This window comes from Rousettus aegyptiacus, unplaced genomic scaffold (assembly GCF_014176215.1).
Source record: "Rousettus aegyptiacus isolate mRouAeg1 unplaced genomic scaffold, mRouAeg1.p scaffold_m13_p_17, whole genome shotgun sequence".
NCBI lineage: Eukaryota > Metazoa > Chordata > Mammalia > Chiroptera > Pteropodidae > Rousettus > Rousettus aegyptiacus.
Genome location: NW_023416292.1, coordinates 27,346,922 through 27,365,386, shown reverse-complemented (window position 1 = coordinate 27,365,386; position 18,465 = coordinate 27,346,922). Strand labels below are relative to the sequence as shown.

Sequence of the window (18,465 nt, the reverse complement as noted above, 5' to 3'; positions counted from 1 at the left end):
AAAGATAACTCGGTTCACACTCCCCACCCCGCCCCCAATGTTTCGCCATTACGTCTTTTAAAAAACTTGAAAGTAGCGGAAGGTGACAGAAAAAGAGATTCACAAGCAAAAAAATAATAATAATAACAATAAAGTTAAGAAAGGAAAAAGAAGGAAACACATATATTACGTAATGTCTGAGGGACGGGCGCCGGCGACGAGGACAGCAGCACGGCGCAGCACGCGCTCTGCCCGATGCGCATGCGCCTTCCGTCAACGGCTGCCCGGGGAGGCGCGACAGGAGCCTTTTGACCCCGGTCGAGGTCGCCTTTCCCGCCAAGAGCAGCGCAAGGCACGCCGGGAACCCCAAGAGCCCGGCCGCCATGTCTCGACTGGAAAAGCCCGATGCCCGCGAGGAAAAGGTAAGTAATTGCAGGTGTAAAGCCTTCCCGATGTACACGGATTTCCTACGTGACCAAAGTATCCTCAGTCGTCAAATAATTATTCACATTAATTTGTGATCGTTTTCTAACTTGAATTTTGTTTTTGGTTCTATCATAGAGGGCGTTCCCGCCCGACAGTCTCACGTCTTCAGAAACGAGTTGCTCTGGCAGAAGTACTTAGGTACTTCTACCGGGCTATGTCTTCAGGGTCAGCGGACAGCTTTCAATTAATTAACGTCTCGTTTAGAAACAAAATAATTAAATTACAGGTAGTAGGAGGTGGAGACTCTCTAGCGATACAAGCTTCTTAGTTTACAGATTGTTACATATTCAAATAACATCATTATTATTCATAAACATTGATACTGTCTGCGTTACCAGTTAGAAAACAGCCCCTCAGATATGAAAAGATTTGCCCAGAGTCAATTAGAAGAGGAGAGAAGAACAGGGTCAAAAATAGTGAAAATAGTGAAAATCCCCTGGTCTAATAATTATTTTGTTTTATATTTCTCTCATACTTAGAGTTTACAAAGAGGTTTCACATTCACTAATGTTTTTTTTAAAGAGGATCGTTTATTGATTACGCATGATAATGGATGATACACAAACTTCATTCTCATCTATAATTTTATCTGGTACCATAATTCAATTGAGATATATTGCATAGAATGTGCCAACAATCATTAATTACCAAATAAACTCCATGACTCTGCTTGGGTGACTGTGTTAATGGTGAACTCCAGGTCACAACACAGTAGCTGTCAATTCAACTACACCAAGGTTTCTGAAGACAATGGCTTCTGTGTCCAAGCAGGTTGTAAATAAATTTCAAATGGAACTTGGCAACACACTGAAGGAAATCTAACTTCACACCGATGGGGTAATTAACCAAGATGACTTGAGGGTAGACTAACTTTACACAGCACATTTTTAAAAAGACACATTTATTCAGCGTCACAATCAGACTATTACATTTAGCAATCAATGGCGTGGGTGCAAAAAAAATTGGACATTAAAACCCTTTGTCGGAATGCTTTACACTTTGCACAGAATGGAAACTAAAATAACCTGTTATACAAGTCACAAGTACAATCTTCGAGTCCTTAGCTCATGTACACACGAGTATTGTCTAAAACGTGTCGTCTTTGTAGGAGCCAGGCCCTGCCACCACTGTGCTCGGCTGAGTCCACAGATCTGTAGTAACCTGTAGCTTCCCTGTCACTGCTCTGGCTCTCCTCTCCTGCTAAGCTCTGCTTCCTGCTGCTGCTGCCGCTGCCGGAACCACCACAGCCACCTTGGTTTCGTGGTTTGGCAAAGCTCTGGCCTCCGCCGCCATAGGAGCCAGAGCTTCTGCCTCCAAGGTTTCCTCCTTTCATGGGTCCAAAATTTGAATATTAGTTTTCATCACCAAAATCACTGTAGCTTCTACCACCTCCAAAATTACTTCCATCATTACTAACTCCATTATAGCCATTCCTATGCCATCATGCCCTCCACCACCATGGCTGCTGCCAAAGCCACCTTGACCACTGAACTTTCCTCTACAACCAGAACTGTCACTACCACCAAAACCACCTTCCACGACTACTCCTGAAGTTTCCAGAAGCACTTCAGCCTCTTTGGCTGGATGAAGCACTGGCCATCTCTTGCTTAGATAAGGCTTTCCTTCCTTCATGGTCTTGGCCGTTTGCAAGGTGCTGTTTCTGAAGGACAGTCTTGTCTATAGAGTCATGGTCATCAAAGGTTATACAAGCAAAGCCTCTCTTCTCGCCACTGCCCAGGTCAGTTCTGTTCAAAATAACCTCTTACGTGATGTTCTTCTGTGCCCTCTTTAATACCAACAACAAAGGTCTTCTCACAGTTAAGAGAGCACCAGGTCTTTGAGAACCTTCTCTTGAGACAGTCCGCTTTGGTTCCACAGCCCTCCCATCCACCTTGTGTGGCCTCGTATTCACGGCTGTGTCCACCTCCTCCAAGGTGTCATAAGTGACAGACACAAAGCCTCTGGAGCCCTGGTGTTTGGATCTCTCATCATCATCACACAGTCTGTGAGCGCTCCCTGTTGCTCAGAATGGCTCCTCAGACTCTCATAGGTTGTTTCAAAGCTCAGACCCTCCAGGAAGAGCTTCTGTGGCTTTCGGGCTCTTTGAGAGGCTCTGACTTAGACGTGATGTGACGATCGTTGGAGTGGCAACTTTAACCATGCTAGCTCTGCGGGTATCCATTGACAGAAAGGAGTGATCTAACGAATGTATCTGCCCTCATTGTCTTACTTTTCTATCTTACTCTTACTTCTTTCAAGAACCTTGTGAGGAAGACACTAATATTACCTGTGTTGTAGAAATGAGAAAATCGATTCTGGTAAAGTTGGTTGCCCCAATTCACAACTAATTTCAGTGTTGACAGAAGGAGAGTCATGACACCACCTAACGATGACGTACTAAGTTTATGACATGGTGATTCATATTAAATTTATTTTGAGTCATTAGCAACTATAGAAAAAAAAACAATAAAGAGAAAGTAAATACCCATCTGTGAATCATAGAATAATGCTGTAGAGGAGGAATAATTTCTCTACTTTCATGGAGTCTCTGGCTACAAGTTAAACTGATGGAAGACACAGGAGAAAAGCATACAAATTTTAATTGCATGTATTTTTACATGTACATGGGAGTCTTCACAAGAAAAATGAAGATCCAAAGAAGTTGAACGCTTACATACTGAATTGGATAAAGAGTAATAAACTGAAAATGTGACTAGGCAGAAGGGTTTGGGCTGGGAAGTGACAAGGAAGATAAGGGTTAGTTAACGTTTGTACAGGTTCATCTTGGCCTGGACTTCACGTCCTTGGTGATAAGAATGTCCCTTTCCTTCTGGTATAGGCAGGACCTCTTCACATGGGAGTTTCATCTGCTTTTCGGAAAAAGAAAGAAGATCAGAATGTCCTTGCAGCTGCTGTTTTTCAAGTGCCTTAACTCGAAATAGTCAATATGCCAGAGCAGCATATTTTGGTGTAGTGTGTTCAGAGCTCCTTCGATGTAATCACTAATTACCAATTTAAGCAACTATATCACTGACTATAATTTGAGGATGAGAGTGGAGAAATGGGTGGTGTTGGTGCACGTGATCTTAAACATCAACTACTATAATAGTATTTAGAGACCATTTAAAATTTTTAAGTCAAAAAATAGCAATACAAGCATATAAGAAACCTGAAGGTAAATAAATACTAGAAGAAATAGCTGGAAGAATTATCATTGATTTAAAAATATTACCGATCTTTAAAACTGTTCATTAAGAGAGCGGGACATGAGGCTTTTGCAGAGGAAACAGAACCACCTTCAGTTACGCCCGGTGTTAATGACAGTACCATTTGGAGGGTGCCCCTGAGTTGTTTAACAACAGCTACTAGATATAGTAGAGAACATTTTTGCTGTCTAAACACTGGTAAATTCTTGGTTATATTACACAAGTGCTGCCAAGACACACATATCTATCTATATACTATGGATAATTTTTAAGCAATTTATCTTTTGCTGTTTGAAATTGTTCAAGAGGAAAAACTTTAACTTTTTAGGTTTAGTACTTGGAGGCCTGCAAATTAAACTGACAACAGATTAGCAGGAGAGTAAAAAATTTAATTATGTACTTATGCATAGGAATTCACAAAGAAATGTGACTCAAAGATGTGGTTAGAATTTGGAGTTTATATGCCATCTTAATTGGAGATGGGGAAAAGCAGAGGGACACTTATGGGAGAATAAATTATTTTTAGGAAAAATGAGATAGATGATAGTTTTGTGACAGTATCTGCTTAGGTGTTTTCTTATCCGGGTGTTGACGTATGCTAACTTCTCATGTTTGGTAATAAAACTCAGTCTCCCCTTGTGAAATTCCTCGGTGGGTGATTCATAATGGTTGAATTCTTTTTGGAAGCTTTGCTTTTAGGAAATAAGAGGAGCTGAGAAAAAGCCTCTTCCTGCAGCTATTGATCTTCAGATATCTTCAACTCAAAATAATCCTTATGCCACTGTGGACCCCTTCAAAATTAATGATAAAAAAATAACACATATATGTTTAAGTTACCTGTATATGCATAATAAATTCTAGGAAGATATACAAGAAACTAATAATAGTGGTTACTTCTGAAGAGGAGGGATCTGAGCCTATAGGGAAGGAGAGTGGTATGGAGATTTTTCATTCTTTAAATACATACGCACATATATATTACACACACACATATATATACACACATATTCGCACATATATACACACATATATAAAATCATTATGCACAGACTTCATTTTGTGAATTTGCCTAGTTACTAAAATTTATTCGTAACCCACAAATTAATAATCAAGTCAGTGCAGCACTTTTGCAGTCATTTGCAGACATGTGTGGAGTGGCAAAAAGTTTGAGTCTCCCTACGCATGCATTCCTAGCAGAGGCTGACCAAGAAGATGCTCTCTACCTTCTTGTTGCAGCTCTCGTATAGTAAACTGCAGGAGCTGATAGCTACCTGAATATTATAAAATTTTAACTTACTGTTTTATTAAAGCAATCTCACTAATTATCTTTCTCTTAGTGAAGCAAAAAGGATAAAGAACAAGATCATTTCAAAGTATGGGCCTGGGAAGGATAGAAAAGAGGGAGGAGAGGAGAGAAAGTTTTGAATAATGGCTTCCTTTAGATTTTAACAGTTTTAAAACAGCTCCTGAAAAGTGTTAGATGTCCATTACTGTGAACAAACTATTAGAACATATTTTTACTTCTAAAACTTAAAACGTGTTGGTCATTCATCTGTATTCATTCTTCCCTCATTCATTCTTTCAACCATAGCGAGTACTTTAAGGCAAGCACTGTGCTACGTTCTAGGTATGATGTGGTAAGCAAGAGTCATGATTCTGCCCTCACTGAGCTTCCAATCTAATGGAGAGAGATGTTATACAAACAAGCATATAAATACATATATAGTTAAAATTCAACATACGCTTATGAAAGAAAATCACCAGATTCAATGAGAAAGTCAAAGTGTATAAACTTAATTTAGATGAGAGGGTGAGTTATGGAAGGCTCTCCAAGGAAATGCCATTTTGAATTACAACCAGAAGGTTGAATAGAAGTTACCAGAAGAAGAGCTGGGAGTGGGGGAGTTTTCTGGGCAGAGATAACAGCACTTCCCAAGGCCCTAAAGGAAGAAGTGCTTAAGAAACTGAAGGAAGGCTGGTATGGCCAGAGTCTAGCAAATGTGGAGAACTGACTCCAGATGAGATAGAAAAGCCAGGATATGCAAAACTCAATGTTTAGGAAATGGTATTTTATCTCAGATGTAGTGGGGATTATTCAGTGGTTACAATTGGGAAAGATATTATGGAATTTATATTTTTAAATGATCATTCTGGCTATTGGTTGGAAAATTAATTGAAGGTTGGGGGAGTACATCTGCAAAGATACATTTGATTCATCTTAATTATGTCCTATAAGGCTTGCTTTTATTTTTGTTTTTAAAGAGAGACATTTTCTGATTAACATAGCTCCCTAGTAACTTAGAGTATGCATATTTGAAACATCATCATCCAGAGCAGTGATGAGGAAGATCAGTCTGAATTAGATGAAAACAAGTAATGGAATATTAACTACTAAATATTAAACGGAATTCAGTTTGGTTATTTTTTTCAGGTTGACTTAATTATTTGCCCCCAAAAGGTCCTGGCCAAATTGTTAAAGACTAGGTAAGAATAATTGAATTAGCATATTAATTGTTGGTCATTAAAATAATTCTTCCAAAGTGTTTGAAAACTCATTGTCTCTTAAGCATTTGCGTACTTTAATATCATTAATTTAAAACATTTTATTGAATCCTTTTATGTGCAAAGATACACTGTGAACCACATTAATAGCTTAGTTTCTTCCATTGAAGTTGCCATAGCTCATCACAATTTACATTCTCATGACTATAACAGCAACCTAAGAATAAGAAAAGAATGTTATGTAATAATGGGACAAGGTTGAAAAGACAGGTATTTATTAAGCATTTATATGCTGTCAAGTTACAAAAGGACATCAGGGGACTTAAAAAGACGTAGAATGTAAAATAAGACAAAGATAAACATGACAGATTGTCTTAGGTTGACCAACTCTCATACAGTTATATCTACAGTAAATTATTAATTTTTACTTAGCAAACTTTGTTCCAAGATCTGCAAAGTTAAAAGTAGAAGAGTCAAACTATATATTCTATTAGTACAGTAAATATACATTGGTCATGACACATTTATGTCTACTGGATACAGCAGGTAAAATTAAGTGAAGAGAAAGTGTTTCATCTTTCTTAACCCGTTATAAAATGAAGAGATCCTCTACATTTCTGGATAAGAGGGGTAACTGGCAATCCCACAGTGATTTCCACTATTTCTTGCCATCCGAATATATCCTTTGTCACCAAAGGACAGGCCCCAGCTTTAGAGAGAGAAACAACACAAAATTACAAATGATTACAATCAAATCACATTATCAACTTTTCATCTCTTAGATTGTTTTTCTCCTAAAGTGACTATATATGAAGAGCTGTTAAAAAAAAAAAAAACATAATATAATAATTTCCCCAGAGCTTTTAGGCAATTGTCAAAGGATACTTTGGAAGGTTTTAGTGCTATACTTGATGAATAGACTTAATACTTAAGGAAAACAATATAAAGTCCATTCCACATCTTTAAACCTCTTTCTTTGTAAATATCTCTCATGCAGAGAAAGACTATTATTATTGTTCCAAGGCTCCATCTCTAAATGGAATCATAGGTGATGATTTCCTATCAAACTTAAATTCCTCTAGAGAATGTCAATTAAGAGATATTTTTGAGTGACTACTATGGAAAAGGCATAGGACAAGGAATTCTAAAGTAAGCAACAAAAAGTGCAGCTCTCAAACAGCTTTTTGACCCAGCAGTGGAGCTGAGATGAGACTTTCTCATAGTTTAAGCTGTCAAATAGAATATGTTACCTGGGGGGAGATGAGCTCCCTGGCACTGGAAGCATTCAATCAGAGTTTTGTGTAATTTGTCAGAGATGTTGCAGAGAGAATTCATGTGTAAGATAAAGGTTAAGGAGATCAGTGGTTCTCTTTCCTTTTTATTTCATGGGCTTTGAGAATTTTTTTAAAATGTGCAGATTAACATAATTACCACTTTTTAAATTAGCAACAAAAAATGATGTACTCCTTAACATCACCATAATGTAGAAGAAAGGACATTTCAAGAGCAAAAACAAAACTTAAGAGGATATAATCTCTAATTTAAGGATACTCCTTTAATTCAAATAAATTTAGATTTATGAAAGATTAATGTAAATATTTTTTTCCCACTTTGCCATAGACTAGTGGGAAAAAAAAAAAAACCACACAGACGAAATTCCTGTGGGAGAAATGATTTCCAAAGTTCTTTACGATTCTGTAATTTAAGATTTTGTAATTATAGCAGGGACAGATATGAGGTAAAATTAGCTTGATTGGATCAGGAGGGGTCTAGGGCACATCCATAGTATCCAACTGGGTAACTATTGTGTGGTTTTACCATTTAGTGAGATGGGAAATTCTGGGGAAGGACAATATGGTGGAGAGGGTGCTGAATTCCTTGTACATGCTGAGTTTGAAGAAACTGAGATTCATGGTGGTAGACATGTCTAGGTTAGTGAGTCTGAAGTTCAGGGCAGAGGTCAGAGCTAGAGCTAAAGAACTGAAAGCCATTAGCAGATAGGTTATAGCTAAAATCACAATGGAAGGATGGATATATCTCAGAGAAGTGTAGAATAAGAATAATAATGGGTAAAGGATGGAGCCTTGGAAGGAAGACTAGCATTTGGGGGCTAAGCAGAAGAATAGCTATTCATAAAGGAGACCGAGAAAGAATGATCAGAGGATTGTTGTTGTTGTAGAAGATAAATCACGAAAACAAAGGGCTGAAGGCAAAATAAGAAGTAAGGAAACGGTACCAAGTAATTTAAAATGTCACTGTATAAAAAGCTATAAATGTTATCATTGTGAATATCATGATTATTGTCATCATAATCACAAGAAAGCATTTGTCAGGGTTCCCTCTGATTCCTGATTTTAACTAAATATCCATTACAGTACAAATAATATATCACCTGTTTTTCACAAGCCAGTAGTCTTTCCCATCCAGGTTACCATAGCCAACCACTAAGACACCATGATTCACTTTCAGAGTACAGGCCTGGTCATAGTAGACACCTGAGAACACGAGATGGGTAGAGAGAGAGTGAGTGGCATGTGACGACATCTGAAAACGCTGTTACTTTTATTAGACTTTCGCATATGTGGCCAGGTTAATTCAACTTTTAGGAACATATACTCCAACGTTTAAACTCAAGTTCGTAATGCTTTGCCATCAGTACTGCATTTATCAGTTTTCTTGCCAAGTTTGGCATCCATCCAGTCATGGTCCCCTCAGAATCTTCTTTGACAAACTGCCACCTTTTCCTAATAATTTTTAACTTATACACAGTCAGTTTTGATATTTCTCTGTATATATTCCTAAATTGTTCTGTACTTTTTTTATCCTTTACTGGATTAAATGATCTTTACACTGAGGTTTAAAAAAAGATTATGGCCTTCTACGTGGTCTCCTATGATGCGGCACCATTGGTGGGTGGCCTTGTGCATGCCTGTGCGACACCTACAGTGCCCAGTGGCTGCAGAGGTTAGGGGCACAGGCTCTGGAATCAAGCGGCATGGTTTCTCACCCCAGCTGACCACTTTCAGGTGGAGTGGCTTCGGGCAAGTTCACCTACCTAAGACTTAGTTTTTACGTCTGTAAAATAGGGTTGTTGTGAAGATTAAATGAGATAACGCATGGAAGAATTTATTATACTACTTGGCATGTAGTGTTAGTAAACTTTAGGAAGTATTACTTTACTAATTACAACTGGGTATAAAATGGATATATGAAATGGAGGGTTCTGTTTAACCTAATCTAAATAAATTAGGGAAGGATAATATTCTTATAGGGCGAGGGCAGCATATAATGAGGATAATATATCTGAGTTTTTACCACTTTTGTAGAAGAAGAAAGAAGAATGGCTCGCATCTATAGCAACAGACACTGGTCCTTTATTGGCCACAGCTTCTTTCAAGGCCTCTTCACTGCCGAAAGGAAGTTCAGTGTACGTTGAACATGTGGCAGCTCGAAATTTTGAGTCATACTGGCACTTTCCATCCTGCAAAAAAAAAATAAAAAATGTGTATAAATGTATAAATCAGATAAAGAAACATACTTCAATTTTCTTTATAAATCACCAATATCTAGCTTTCTCAAGTGTCTAAGCCTTCTTCCTCTTTTTGAAGAAAAATCACGTCTTCCAAACCCTAACATTTCCATGTTTCATCAGTAATAGAGAAAATACAGAACTATTCTATTGTTTTAAATTGCACCTTAATACATGCAAAAGTTGTGGGATAATGTCCCTCAGACTCTGGGGTGGATTGTGGGGGTATACTACATAAAGATCATAAACTCTAGACTAGAGCTTTAATATCTTTTTGATGATCTGAAGTCTACAAGATGATCTGCAGTTTAAATGATGGTTTATAAAGTCCAGATAATATGGAAACATTTAGAATATATTTCGAGTGGGAAAGGAGAGGTTACCAACTATGCTTTTAAACAACTATGCTTTTAAAATGCTTAGTGGGAAAAGAATTTGAAAGAAATAAACCAAAATAATAGTGGTAAGGTTAGGAGGTTTTTGAGTGATTTTTAAAAATCCTTTTCTAAATATTCTGTAATATACTTTATTATCATTCAGTAAAATATATAATGAACTTGCGAGGAGAGGACGAGAGCATTATTTAGCTTTTCAGTAGATGGAAGAATGATGTCGTTGATGATCTGAGAATAAGGCTGAGCACAGGAGGCCGCAGGACCACCAAGTTTAAATACTGGGCAGATACAGAGAAAGAATTTTATGGAAGGTTTGTTGATCCGTTTTTAAGCATGAATTCTACTTGCTTGTTTAAAACCAATATGCCGCTGATAAATGAAGAAGGCTGCTGCGTAAGAAAGCGAACTCCTGAGAATTTACGAGTTCTTCATTAGGATTCTCACACACACAACACTGTTTCTCAAGCGATTGGCTTGGTGGTGAGTTTAGTAGAGTCAGTCAAGGGTAGCATCAGTTCACGGAGTAGCACAAAACCTTTGCTTGTGACACACCTTGGCTGTGTAGGGATAGGAAGCGTCCGAATCGATGCCGTTGTTGTCAATGATATATTGGAAAGCGCTCGTCATGAATCCGCCTTGGCAGCCTTTATTGCTGTAGTTTCCAGTTGAGCAGTCCACCAGGTTCTGTGCACTCAGAGACACCAGCTTCCCTGTTTTCAGCTTCAGCTGTGCTTCTAGGGCCCCGACAGCACTGAAAGCCCAGCAAGCACCACAGAGACCCTGAAGCAGAGAAAGGGTCACAAAGGCAATCACAGAAAGTCAGTAAGAATGACACAAACTGGGCAACACCCAACATGCCAGCCTTGCTGGTAGTTCTGGGAAGAGCGCCCCTACTACCATTTCCTCTGCTACACAATGGAAGTGAAGACTAAATACTTGATTGTTCTCTGTCCAGCCTTGATTAAGATTTGCAAGGGCTGAGCTCAGCATGATTTCCATATTCAAATATACTAAGAAACAGTTCTTACTAAGCATGTACGAAATCCCAGCTATCTTCACCCATAAGGAAGGGAGAGAGATCCTACAGTAAAATGATTGTGAGAGGAGCTGGGATGATTCACTTGACCTAAAATACTCTTCCTCCTGCCAAATGATGCCTGAAACATAAGGTTAAATTTGCTTTTAGCTTCGGAATTTTTTGACCAAAAATTAGTTTACAAACAGAAAAACACAAAGCTGCTTTTAGTTAAAAAGGTGCAGAGGGCGCAGAGCCCTATCATAACTGCTCCCTCTCTTCTCCTCTCATCCCGCCTTGCTTTCTACCCAAAGGAAGCAAATTGAATTTGCTTTTGGTTAAAGCAAAATTACCCCTCACCCAATAAAATGCAAGCATCCAGGGAAAGAAGTTCATTAAATTATTTATAGTCAGCACCTAGACAGGTAGTTTATTGGGTCTTCCGAAACTTATATTTAAGAGAAGCTCCAGCAATAAGCCCAAAACTAGTTGAAAGAAAAGTACCTCGGTGGAAGGAGATTAGAAGTGCCGTTCACTTCTTAATGTTTATGTTCTTCACTGGTCACAAGCTGGGGCGGCAGCTCAGCAAACGCTGACTCTTCTCCCTCACCCTCCTGGCCGCTAAGGCGGCCCGTGTGTGTCACCCTTAGTTATCCCTAACTAATTTAGGATTTTTGTAGTTTTTTTTTTAATAGGCAAACTAAAGAAATACAAAAACATAGGAACAAATGTATAAAGCCCATACTTCTTATTTTAATGCAAGTCTAGTCATGAATCAACTTGACTGGTACAATTTATAGGCCACTCTGAGTTCTAATTCCTTCCTCGCCTTCAAACCCAAATTTCATTAATGAGATGGAGGAAGAAACTTCCTGATCAATATTCTCTCACATGTAATAACTTTCTCAAGCAGTTGGCTTGGTGGAGGGTCCAGTGCCGTGGACGGATAGCAGGAGCATGGAAAGTGTGCTCAGTCGACAGTTTTTGTCTAATGTGGCTCTAACCATTGGTTTCCAAGCATTGTGGGGAGTACAAATAAAGTGTGACATGTGCTTCTTGCCCTCAGAGAGCTTACAATTCAGTTGGGAAGACAAGGATAACAAAAATAATAGAAAGTAAAAAAAAAATTAGAAAGTAGCATAAGGGAGATTCACTGCCGAATTAGGCAGCTAGGCTAAGCATGTAAGGAAGAGAGAGCTCTGCCTGGGCAGAGGCTGGGATGGTGACACTCACCTGGTATTTCACCTCGGTGACACACCCCTTGTCTCGCCAGTCCAGAGAGTCAGGCAATTTCTGATTAGGGTTTGACTTGTAAGTGACATTTCTCTGCCCTTGGCTGGGAACTCTCAGGGAACTCATCAAAGACATCACTTCTTCACTGGTCTACAAGGCATACAAGGCAAATACATATGTACCTCCTTTCATTTTTATCCCACTTCTCAATGTCCTTATCGAATTAACAACAGTGAAAAACTAGTGGCAGTTATGACCAACGTCGGTACTGCTGACCATCTGGTAGCTTGATTATCTTTGCATTAGTATCCCAATTAGGCATTGGAAAGGAGAAAAAGAAAATGGTAAAAACTAGAGGTTTCTGGTTCAAAGCAAGGCAGAATTTTATAAAAGGGCTTTCTAAAAAGTGGTCTGAATTGATTTTCCTTGTGAAAAAGAATTACAAAGGAGATGCCTGCATTTAATTAGGAATTTAATCTACCTACGATGTTCCCTTCTAAGGGGTACTATGATTTTTAATTTTGGCCACAGTGGTAAATGTTGATAGGGTAGGATAGAATCTAAAAACTAATGGGAGATTATTTGTGATATTAAATACCCGCGCTCCCCCATTGCCAATTTAGACTTACATAAGTATGGTAGGTCTTAAAGATTGTGAGTAGTCTTTAGACAATGATTTCTAGACTTAATAAATAAAAGCAATAGTAGTCTGTGAATTTAAAATGTTCCTCTAAAGAAGAGATTTGTTAAGGAAAGTGGTCACAGTAGGACTAAAGGAATCTACAAATGCTTGCTTGTAAATTCTACATTTTTCTAACTTTGTACACATAGAAACAGTTCTTTCTTGTTTACCTTCAAAAGGCCTTTGGAGAGAAAGAAGTCGTGCTTTCCTAGAGGCGAAAGCAGGGTTGTTTGTCTTTTACCTACCATGTCTCCCAGGTGGTTCATGCCGAGGTCATATGAGTGCATTCCCATTGAATGCTCCAGGTTGTGAAGTGTCACAAACTTCAGGTTTTTTTCCCAAATGAGACGCCGTGCCATTTCTTCATTCTAAAATATAATGAAAAAGAACATAGTCGTGCCGAATCCTGCTTAATAAGTGTTCAATAATGAAAATAGACTGGTAGCATGCAAATAAATGAATATATTTTATATAACTGGTAAGATTACATATTAATCTTAATTCTTGCTCTTAATTGCTTTGATGGTGATTAATATTATTTTACGATATACATAATGAACTTCCTTAGTGTGCTAAAAAGTATTTTTTAAAAACTTCCATTTGCTGAAATATACCATTTGTAGGTGATAAACTCACTTAATCTTTACAGGCCTTTTAAAAATGTCCTTTTTTACCGTCAGTCTTGAAAAATTGTTTAGCTAATTGTAAATTTCTAGCTATTTCTCTTCAGTCATTTGAAGATATTTCTCCATCATCTTCTGGTATCTATTATCACAGATGTCGGTCTAATTGTACCTCTGTTTCTTTTTAAAGACATATATTTAACGTCATGATCAGACTATTACAATTAACAATCAATGGCATGAGTGGATGTAAAGCATTCCGACAAAGGGTTTTAATGTTGATTTTTTTTGCACTCATGCTGTTGATAATCGACATTAAAACCCTTTGTCGGAATGCTTTACACTTTGCACGGAATGGAAACTAAAATAACCTGTTATACAAGTCACAAATACAACCTTCGAGTCCTTAGCTCATGTACACACGAGTATTTTCTAAAACATGTCGTCTTTGTAGGAGCCAGGCCCTGCCACCACTGTGCTCGGCTGAGTCCACAGATCTGTAGTAACCTGTAGCTTCCCTGTCACTGCTCTGGCTCTCCTCTCCGGCTAAGCTCTGCTTCCTGCTGCCGCTGCCGCTGCCGGAACCACCACAGCCACCTTGGTTTCGTGGTTTGGCAAAGCTCTGGCCTCCGCCGCCATAGGAGCCAGAGCTTCTGCCTCCAAGGTTTCCTCCTTTCATGGGTCCAAAATTTGAATATTAGTTTTCATCACCAAAATCACTGTAGCTTCTACCACCTCCAAAATTACTTCCATCATTACTAACTCCATTATAGCCATTCCTATGCCATCATGCCCTCCACCACCATGGCTGCCACCAAAGCCACCTTGACCACTGAAATTTCCTCCAGACCAAAGCTGTCACTACCACCAAAACCACCTCCACGACCACCACTGAAGTTTCCAGAAGCACTTCGACCACTTTGGGTGGGTGAAGCACTGGCCATCACTCAGGGCTCTCCTTCCTTCACGGTCGTGGCCGTTCGCAGGGTGCTGTTTCTGAAGGACAGACTGGTCTAGAGTCATGGTCATCAGAGGTTACAAAAGCAAAGCCTCTCTTCTCGTTGCTGCCTCGGTCGGTCCTCATTTCAGTCATTTCAATTTTCACATGCTGTTCGAAATAATCTCTTAGGTTCCTCCATGTCATCTTCTTCTTCTTTGTTAGAGCAACTCAGCAAAATAAAATGAAAATATGGAACACTTCATAAATTTGCACGTCATCCTTGTGCAGGGGCCATGGAAATCTTCTCTGTGTCGTTCTAACTTTAGTACATGCTGCCCACACGAGCACTTCCATGCCCTCATTAATACCGCCAACAAAGGTCTCACAGTTAAGAGAGCACCAGGTCTTTGAGAACCTTCTCTTGAGACAGTCCACTTTGGTTCCACAGCCCTCCCATCCACCCTGTGTGGCCTCGTATTCACGGCTGTGTCCACCTCCTCCACAGTGTCATAAGTGATAGACCCAAGGCCTCTGGAGCCCTGGTGTTTGGATCTCTCATCATCATCACACAGTCTGTGAGCGCTCCCCGTTGCTCAGAATGGCTCCTCAGACTCTCATAGGTTGTTTCAAAGTTCAGACCCTCCAGGAAGAGTTTCCGTGGCTTTCGGGCTCATTGGGAGACTGACTTAGACAAGATGACCACGGGGTCGGGGGGCAGGGACTTCGACAATGTTTACTCGGTGGCTTCCTCGATGGGCTGTACCTCTGTTTTTAACTCTGGTAACTTTTGTGATTTCCTCTTTCTCTTCACGGGTCTGGGTGTGGGGTTCTTTTTTTATTTTTTAATTTTTTCCTCTCTTGGGTCTTGCTGATTGAAAGACTCGGGACCTTTCTTTTCACATCTGGAAAATTCTCAACCAGTTATTTCTTCAAATATTGCTTCGCTACCATTCCATCTAATTCTCTTCTTCAGAAACTCCATTCGGATGTATCTTAGCGCCTCAAACTCTCCTTCAGCCCCTTTACTTGCACTTTGAAGTTTTTCCCTTTTGCCTTCTGGCTGAATGCTTCACTCCTGTCTTCCAGATTGCTGATTCTATCCAACTCTTAATATGTCTGGCGTTTATGTCCTTTTATCGGCTTCTCATTTCAGTGATTACATTTTTTTATTTCCAATATTTCCAATTGGATTTCTATTTTATTTCACGATTTCTTGTTCATTTGTATGGATGGTACTCTGTTACATATAGTTTTATTTTAAAATCATTTTCAGTTCTCTTATTTTAATTTTATCCAGAGTGAATCCATAATTCGCCTGTTGATTTTGTTGCCCTCCTGAAACTTCGTTTACCTAAAATCCATAAACACGATGTTCACGGTGCCACCTAGAACTGCAGACCCTCTCCCCAGCCCCCAGGGCTGTGGCTTCCAACAGCAGCTGCGCAGCGAGCAGCCAGTATCCACTCTTTGCTGCCTGATTTCATTGCTCCCAGGCCCAGACCCTGGTCCTAGGGAGCCAGTCCGGATGCAGCCTTCTCCCCCTTGGAGCGAGGCTTCACTGTCAGCCCAGTACTGGACATGGACAGACAGATTCCAAACCACTAGAGGGGAGATACTGGAATAAAGAAAAATAAATCTTGAAGTACAGGAAAGGAAAAAAAATGAACTTTCGGGTAAATAAAGTTAGGATAAATTGAATAAATAAAAGTAGGACACTAATCAAAAGTCATTTTCATTCCTCCTTAGGGACCGAAATCATTAAAAAGAAAGATAGCTTTTGTTTAACGTTTAACCAGACAGTGGTGCTCCTTGCACTTCTAACTCTAGTTGACTTTGAAATTAGAGGTCTGATCTAAAAGGGGAGTAGGTAAGAGTGAAGCTCATCGCCACTAAAAAAAACAACACGTCCTATTCAAACGTTTCATTTCTATACAAACATCATACATCGAATAAATAAAAACATAATGTCTGCTTACAAACTCAAAACTATTATGTAGTTATAGGAGATAGTTATTTGAAGCACAAGGGTTAAAGTCTTAAAATCAGTAAGTATGCTTTGAGATAAAAACAAAAGTATGAAGTAGGAAGTGAGAGTCGTGAACCTACATCTGGTGGCAGTTTTATAGTGCCAGGGACTGGAATCAGGGTTCTTTGTCCCCGAAACACGTACTCTTTTCCCCTTGGCCTGAGACCTTCATGCGAGTTACGTACTTTGCTTGCTTCTTGGCTTCTATCACCTTTCTGCTCAAATGTCACTTATATGTGAAGCCTTCCCTGACCATCATGTCTATATAGAGAATAATCACTCCCAGCCTTCGTAGCCATCACCCAGGGCCCTTCCCACCTCCACACCTTGCTTTATTTTCTCTACTTCACTTATCGCCGTCTAATATACTATATATCTACCCATTTATTTACTTATTTCCTGTCTCCCTTACTAGGAAATAAGCTCCATAAAAACAGGAGCCCCATTCGTTTCCTGCTATATCTCTAACACCAAGAACAGAATCCTGCAAGAAATGAGAGCATAACATTTGTTGAAGACACTGCTTACAAGAATATAATTTGAAAGGGGGGAAGTGTAGGGTACTAGAGTAAAAGCAAACCGCCCACACGAGGACCGCACCAACCTCTTCCCTGTAGCGCTTGCCATAAGTCTCCTTCCAGAGGTCCCAGTGACGATCCAGCGTGGGGTCCCTGTGCAGCTGTGCCACCGCTGCGTAGCACCCCAGGAGCACGCAAGCCAGCCATTTCATGCTGTTAAAGGAAAGGTCACACAGGAAGGGTAGCTATTAGCTACAGATCTGTGACTGTATTTTTTTATAATGCCAAGTCTATCAAAGGGACAGGATATTACAAATCAGAATTATACAGGAAATTTTGGGGGATATATAGTTACAGGGAGTAACTGCAGACTTATGTCTGAAATACCATTGCTAATGCTTAGGAACTCTTTAAAGCATGATTTTCAGAAATGTCCCAATATCTGGTACCAAACTTACAACCATGGTCAGGGGGCCACTGGGGGGAGGGAAGCAGAGACTTTCCAGGATTTGCCAACAAACCTAATCAAGGAAAATCCTTTCCTCCTTTCCAACACACACACGCACACACACACACACACACGCACACATCCACACACACAACAATTATATCATCCTTAAATCAAGGCAAACTTTTGAAAAATCATTTCATAATTTTTGAATGTATGACTTCTTAACTGGACTGTTTAAATATCCACAACATTTAGAGGTGGTTAAAAAACAAACCCCCACGTATTGCTTTCACATCCATTTTTTTTTTTTTTTACTTTTTTCCTTAACAGTCAAAACATCGATTACAAATGACACATTTAACTATTTTTGAAAACACAACTCTAGTATTTAATACAAAAAGACTTTAACAGAAATTTAGTGACTAGCCCTCCTTCAAACTGGATTTTACTTTCCTTTCTGTTTCTTTTTCATTCAAAATACCCGGAATGGTAACCACGTAAATCTTCAAATTATATTCCAAAGAAAACTGGGTTTCAGCCTCAGGCTTATCTGTTCAAGCACACAGTAACTTTTCAAAAACAGATTTTTATTTTTAGTCAAAAAAATACGAGGCAAATTGAGCGACATCATTTTTTAGTTTACTTCCTGAAGCCAAAGATTTAAAACCTGGCAGGCAGAGCGAGCTACACACACACACAGGGTTTAAAGACCAAATGGGAGGGAAAACATGGGCAATACGTACATGCTAGAAACAGCAGGTGTTCCCATCCTAGGAGTGCTTGAAGGTGGACCCTCTCCAAAGGTTCAAAGCCAGCAAAGAGACTTCAGCTACATTGGCTTCATGGAGAAATTAGAACTTGTCACATGGGGTATCCACAA

The 18,465-nt window shown here is 39.3% G+C and overlaps 2 protein-coding genes, 1 non-coding gene and 2 pseudogenes across 4 annotated transcripts in view; all 5 read right to left on the bottom strand.

Moving 5' to 3' along the window:
- The window catches only part of HORMAD1 (HORMA domain containing 1), an 18,868-nt gene extending 17,216 nt beyond the window's left edge, over positions 1-1,652 (bottom strand). The window contains exon 1 of the mRNA XM_016122715.2: positions 170-1,652. Within this exon, the coding sequence (XP_015978201.2) occupies positions 170-364 (195 nt within the window). The 5' untranslated portion in view covers positions 365-1,652. The remainder of the gene's footprint in view (positions 1-169) is intronic.
- LOC107498987 lies at positions 1,526-3,248 on the bottom strand (annotated as a pseudogene).
- Positions 3,160-18,465, bottom strand: CTSS (cathepsin S). Of its 2 annotated transcripts, none has more exons than XM_016122717.2 (8): positions 18,329-18,465; positions 17,221-17,347; positions 13,273-13,395; positions 12,346-12,495; positions 10,650-10,877; positions 9,489-9,654; positions 8,566-8,668; positions 3,160-3,332 (listed from the first exon to the last, which is right to left on the bottom strand). In XM_016122717.2, the coding sequence occupies exons 1-8, from the start codon at positions 18,352-18,354 to the stop codon at positions 3,329-3,331; spliced, it is 927 nt and encodes a 308-aa protein (XP_015978203.2). In that variant the 5' UTR covers positions 18,355-18,465; the 3' UTR covers positions 3,160-3,328. The 2 variants fall into 2 exon arrangements, with proteins under 2 accessions (XP_015978203.2, XP_015978202.2); XM_016122716.2 differs by lacking the exon at positions 3,160-3,332 and adding an exon at positions 6,260-6,882.
- LOC107498994 lies at positions 13,472-17,214 on the bottom strand (annotated as a pseudogene).
- LOC118613214 lies at positions 14,834-14,936 on the bottom strand. The gene has a single exon (XR_004955348.1). It is a non-coding gene; the product is annotated as a U6 spliceosomal RNA (small nuclear RNA).

Coding starts and splice junctions, on each gene's coding strand:
- CTSS (XM_016122716.2), bottom strand. CDS start 18,354: ATGGGAACACCTGCTGTTTCTAGCAT. Junction 13,396..17,220: donor GCAAGCGCTACAGGGAAGAG/GTTGGTGCGGTC, acceptor ATTATATTTTAG/AATGAAGAAATGGCACGGCG. Junction 9,655..10,649: donor CCTATCCCTACACAGCCAAG/GTGTGTCACAAG, acceptor TTTTTTTTGCAG/GATGGAAAGTGCCAGTATGA.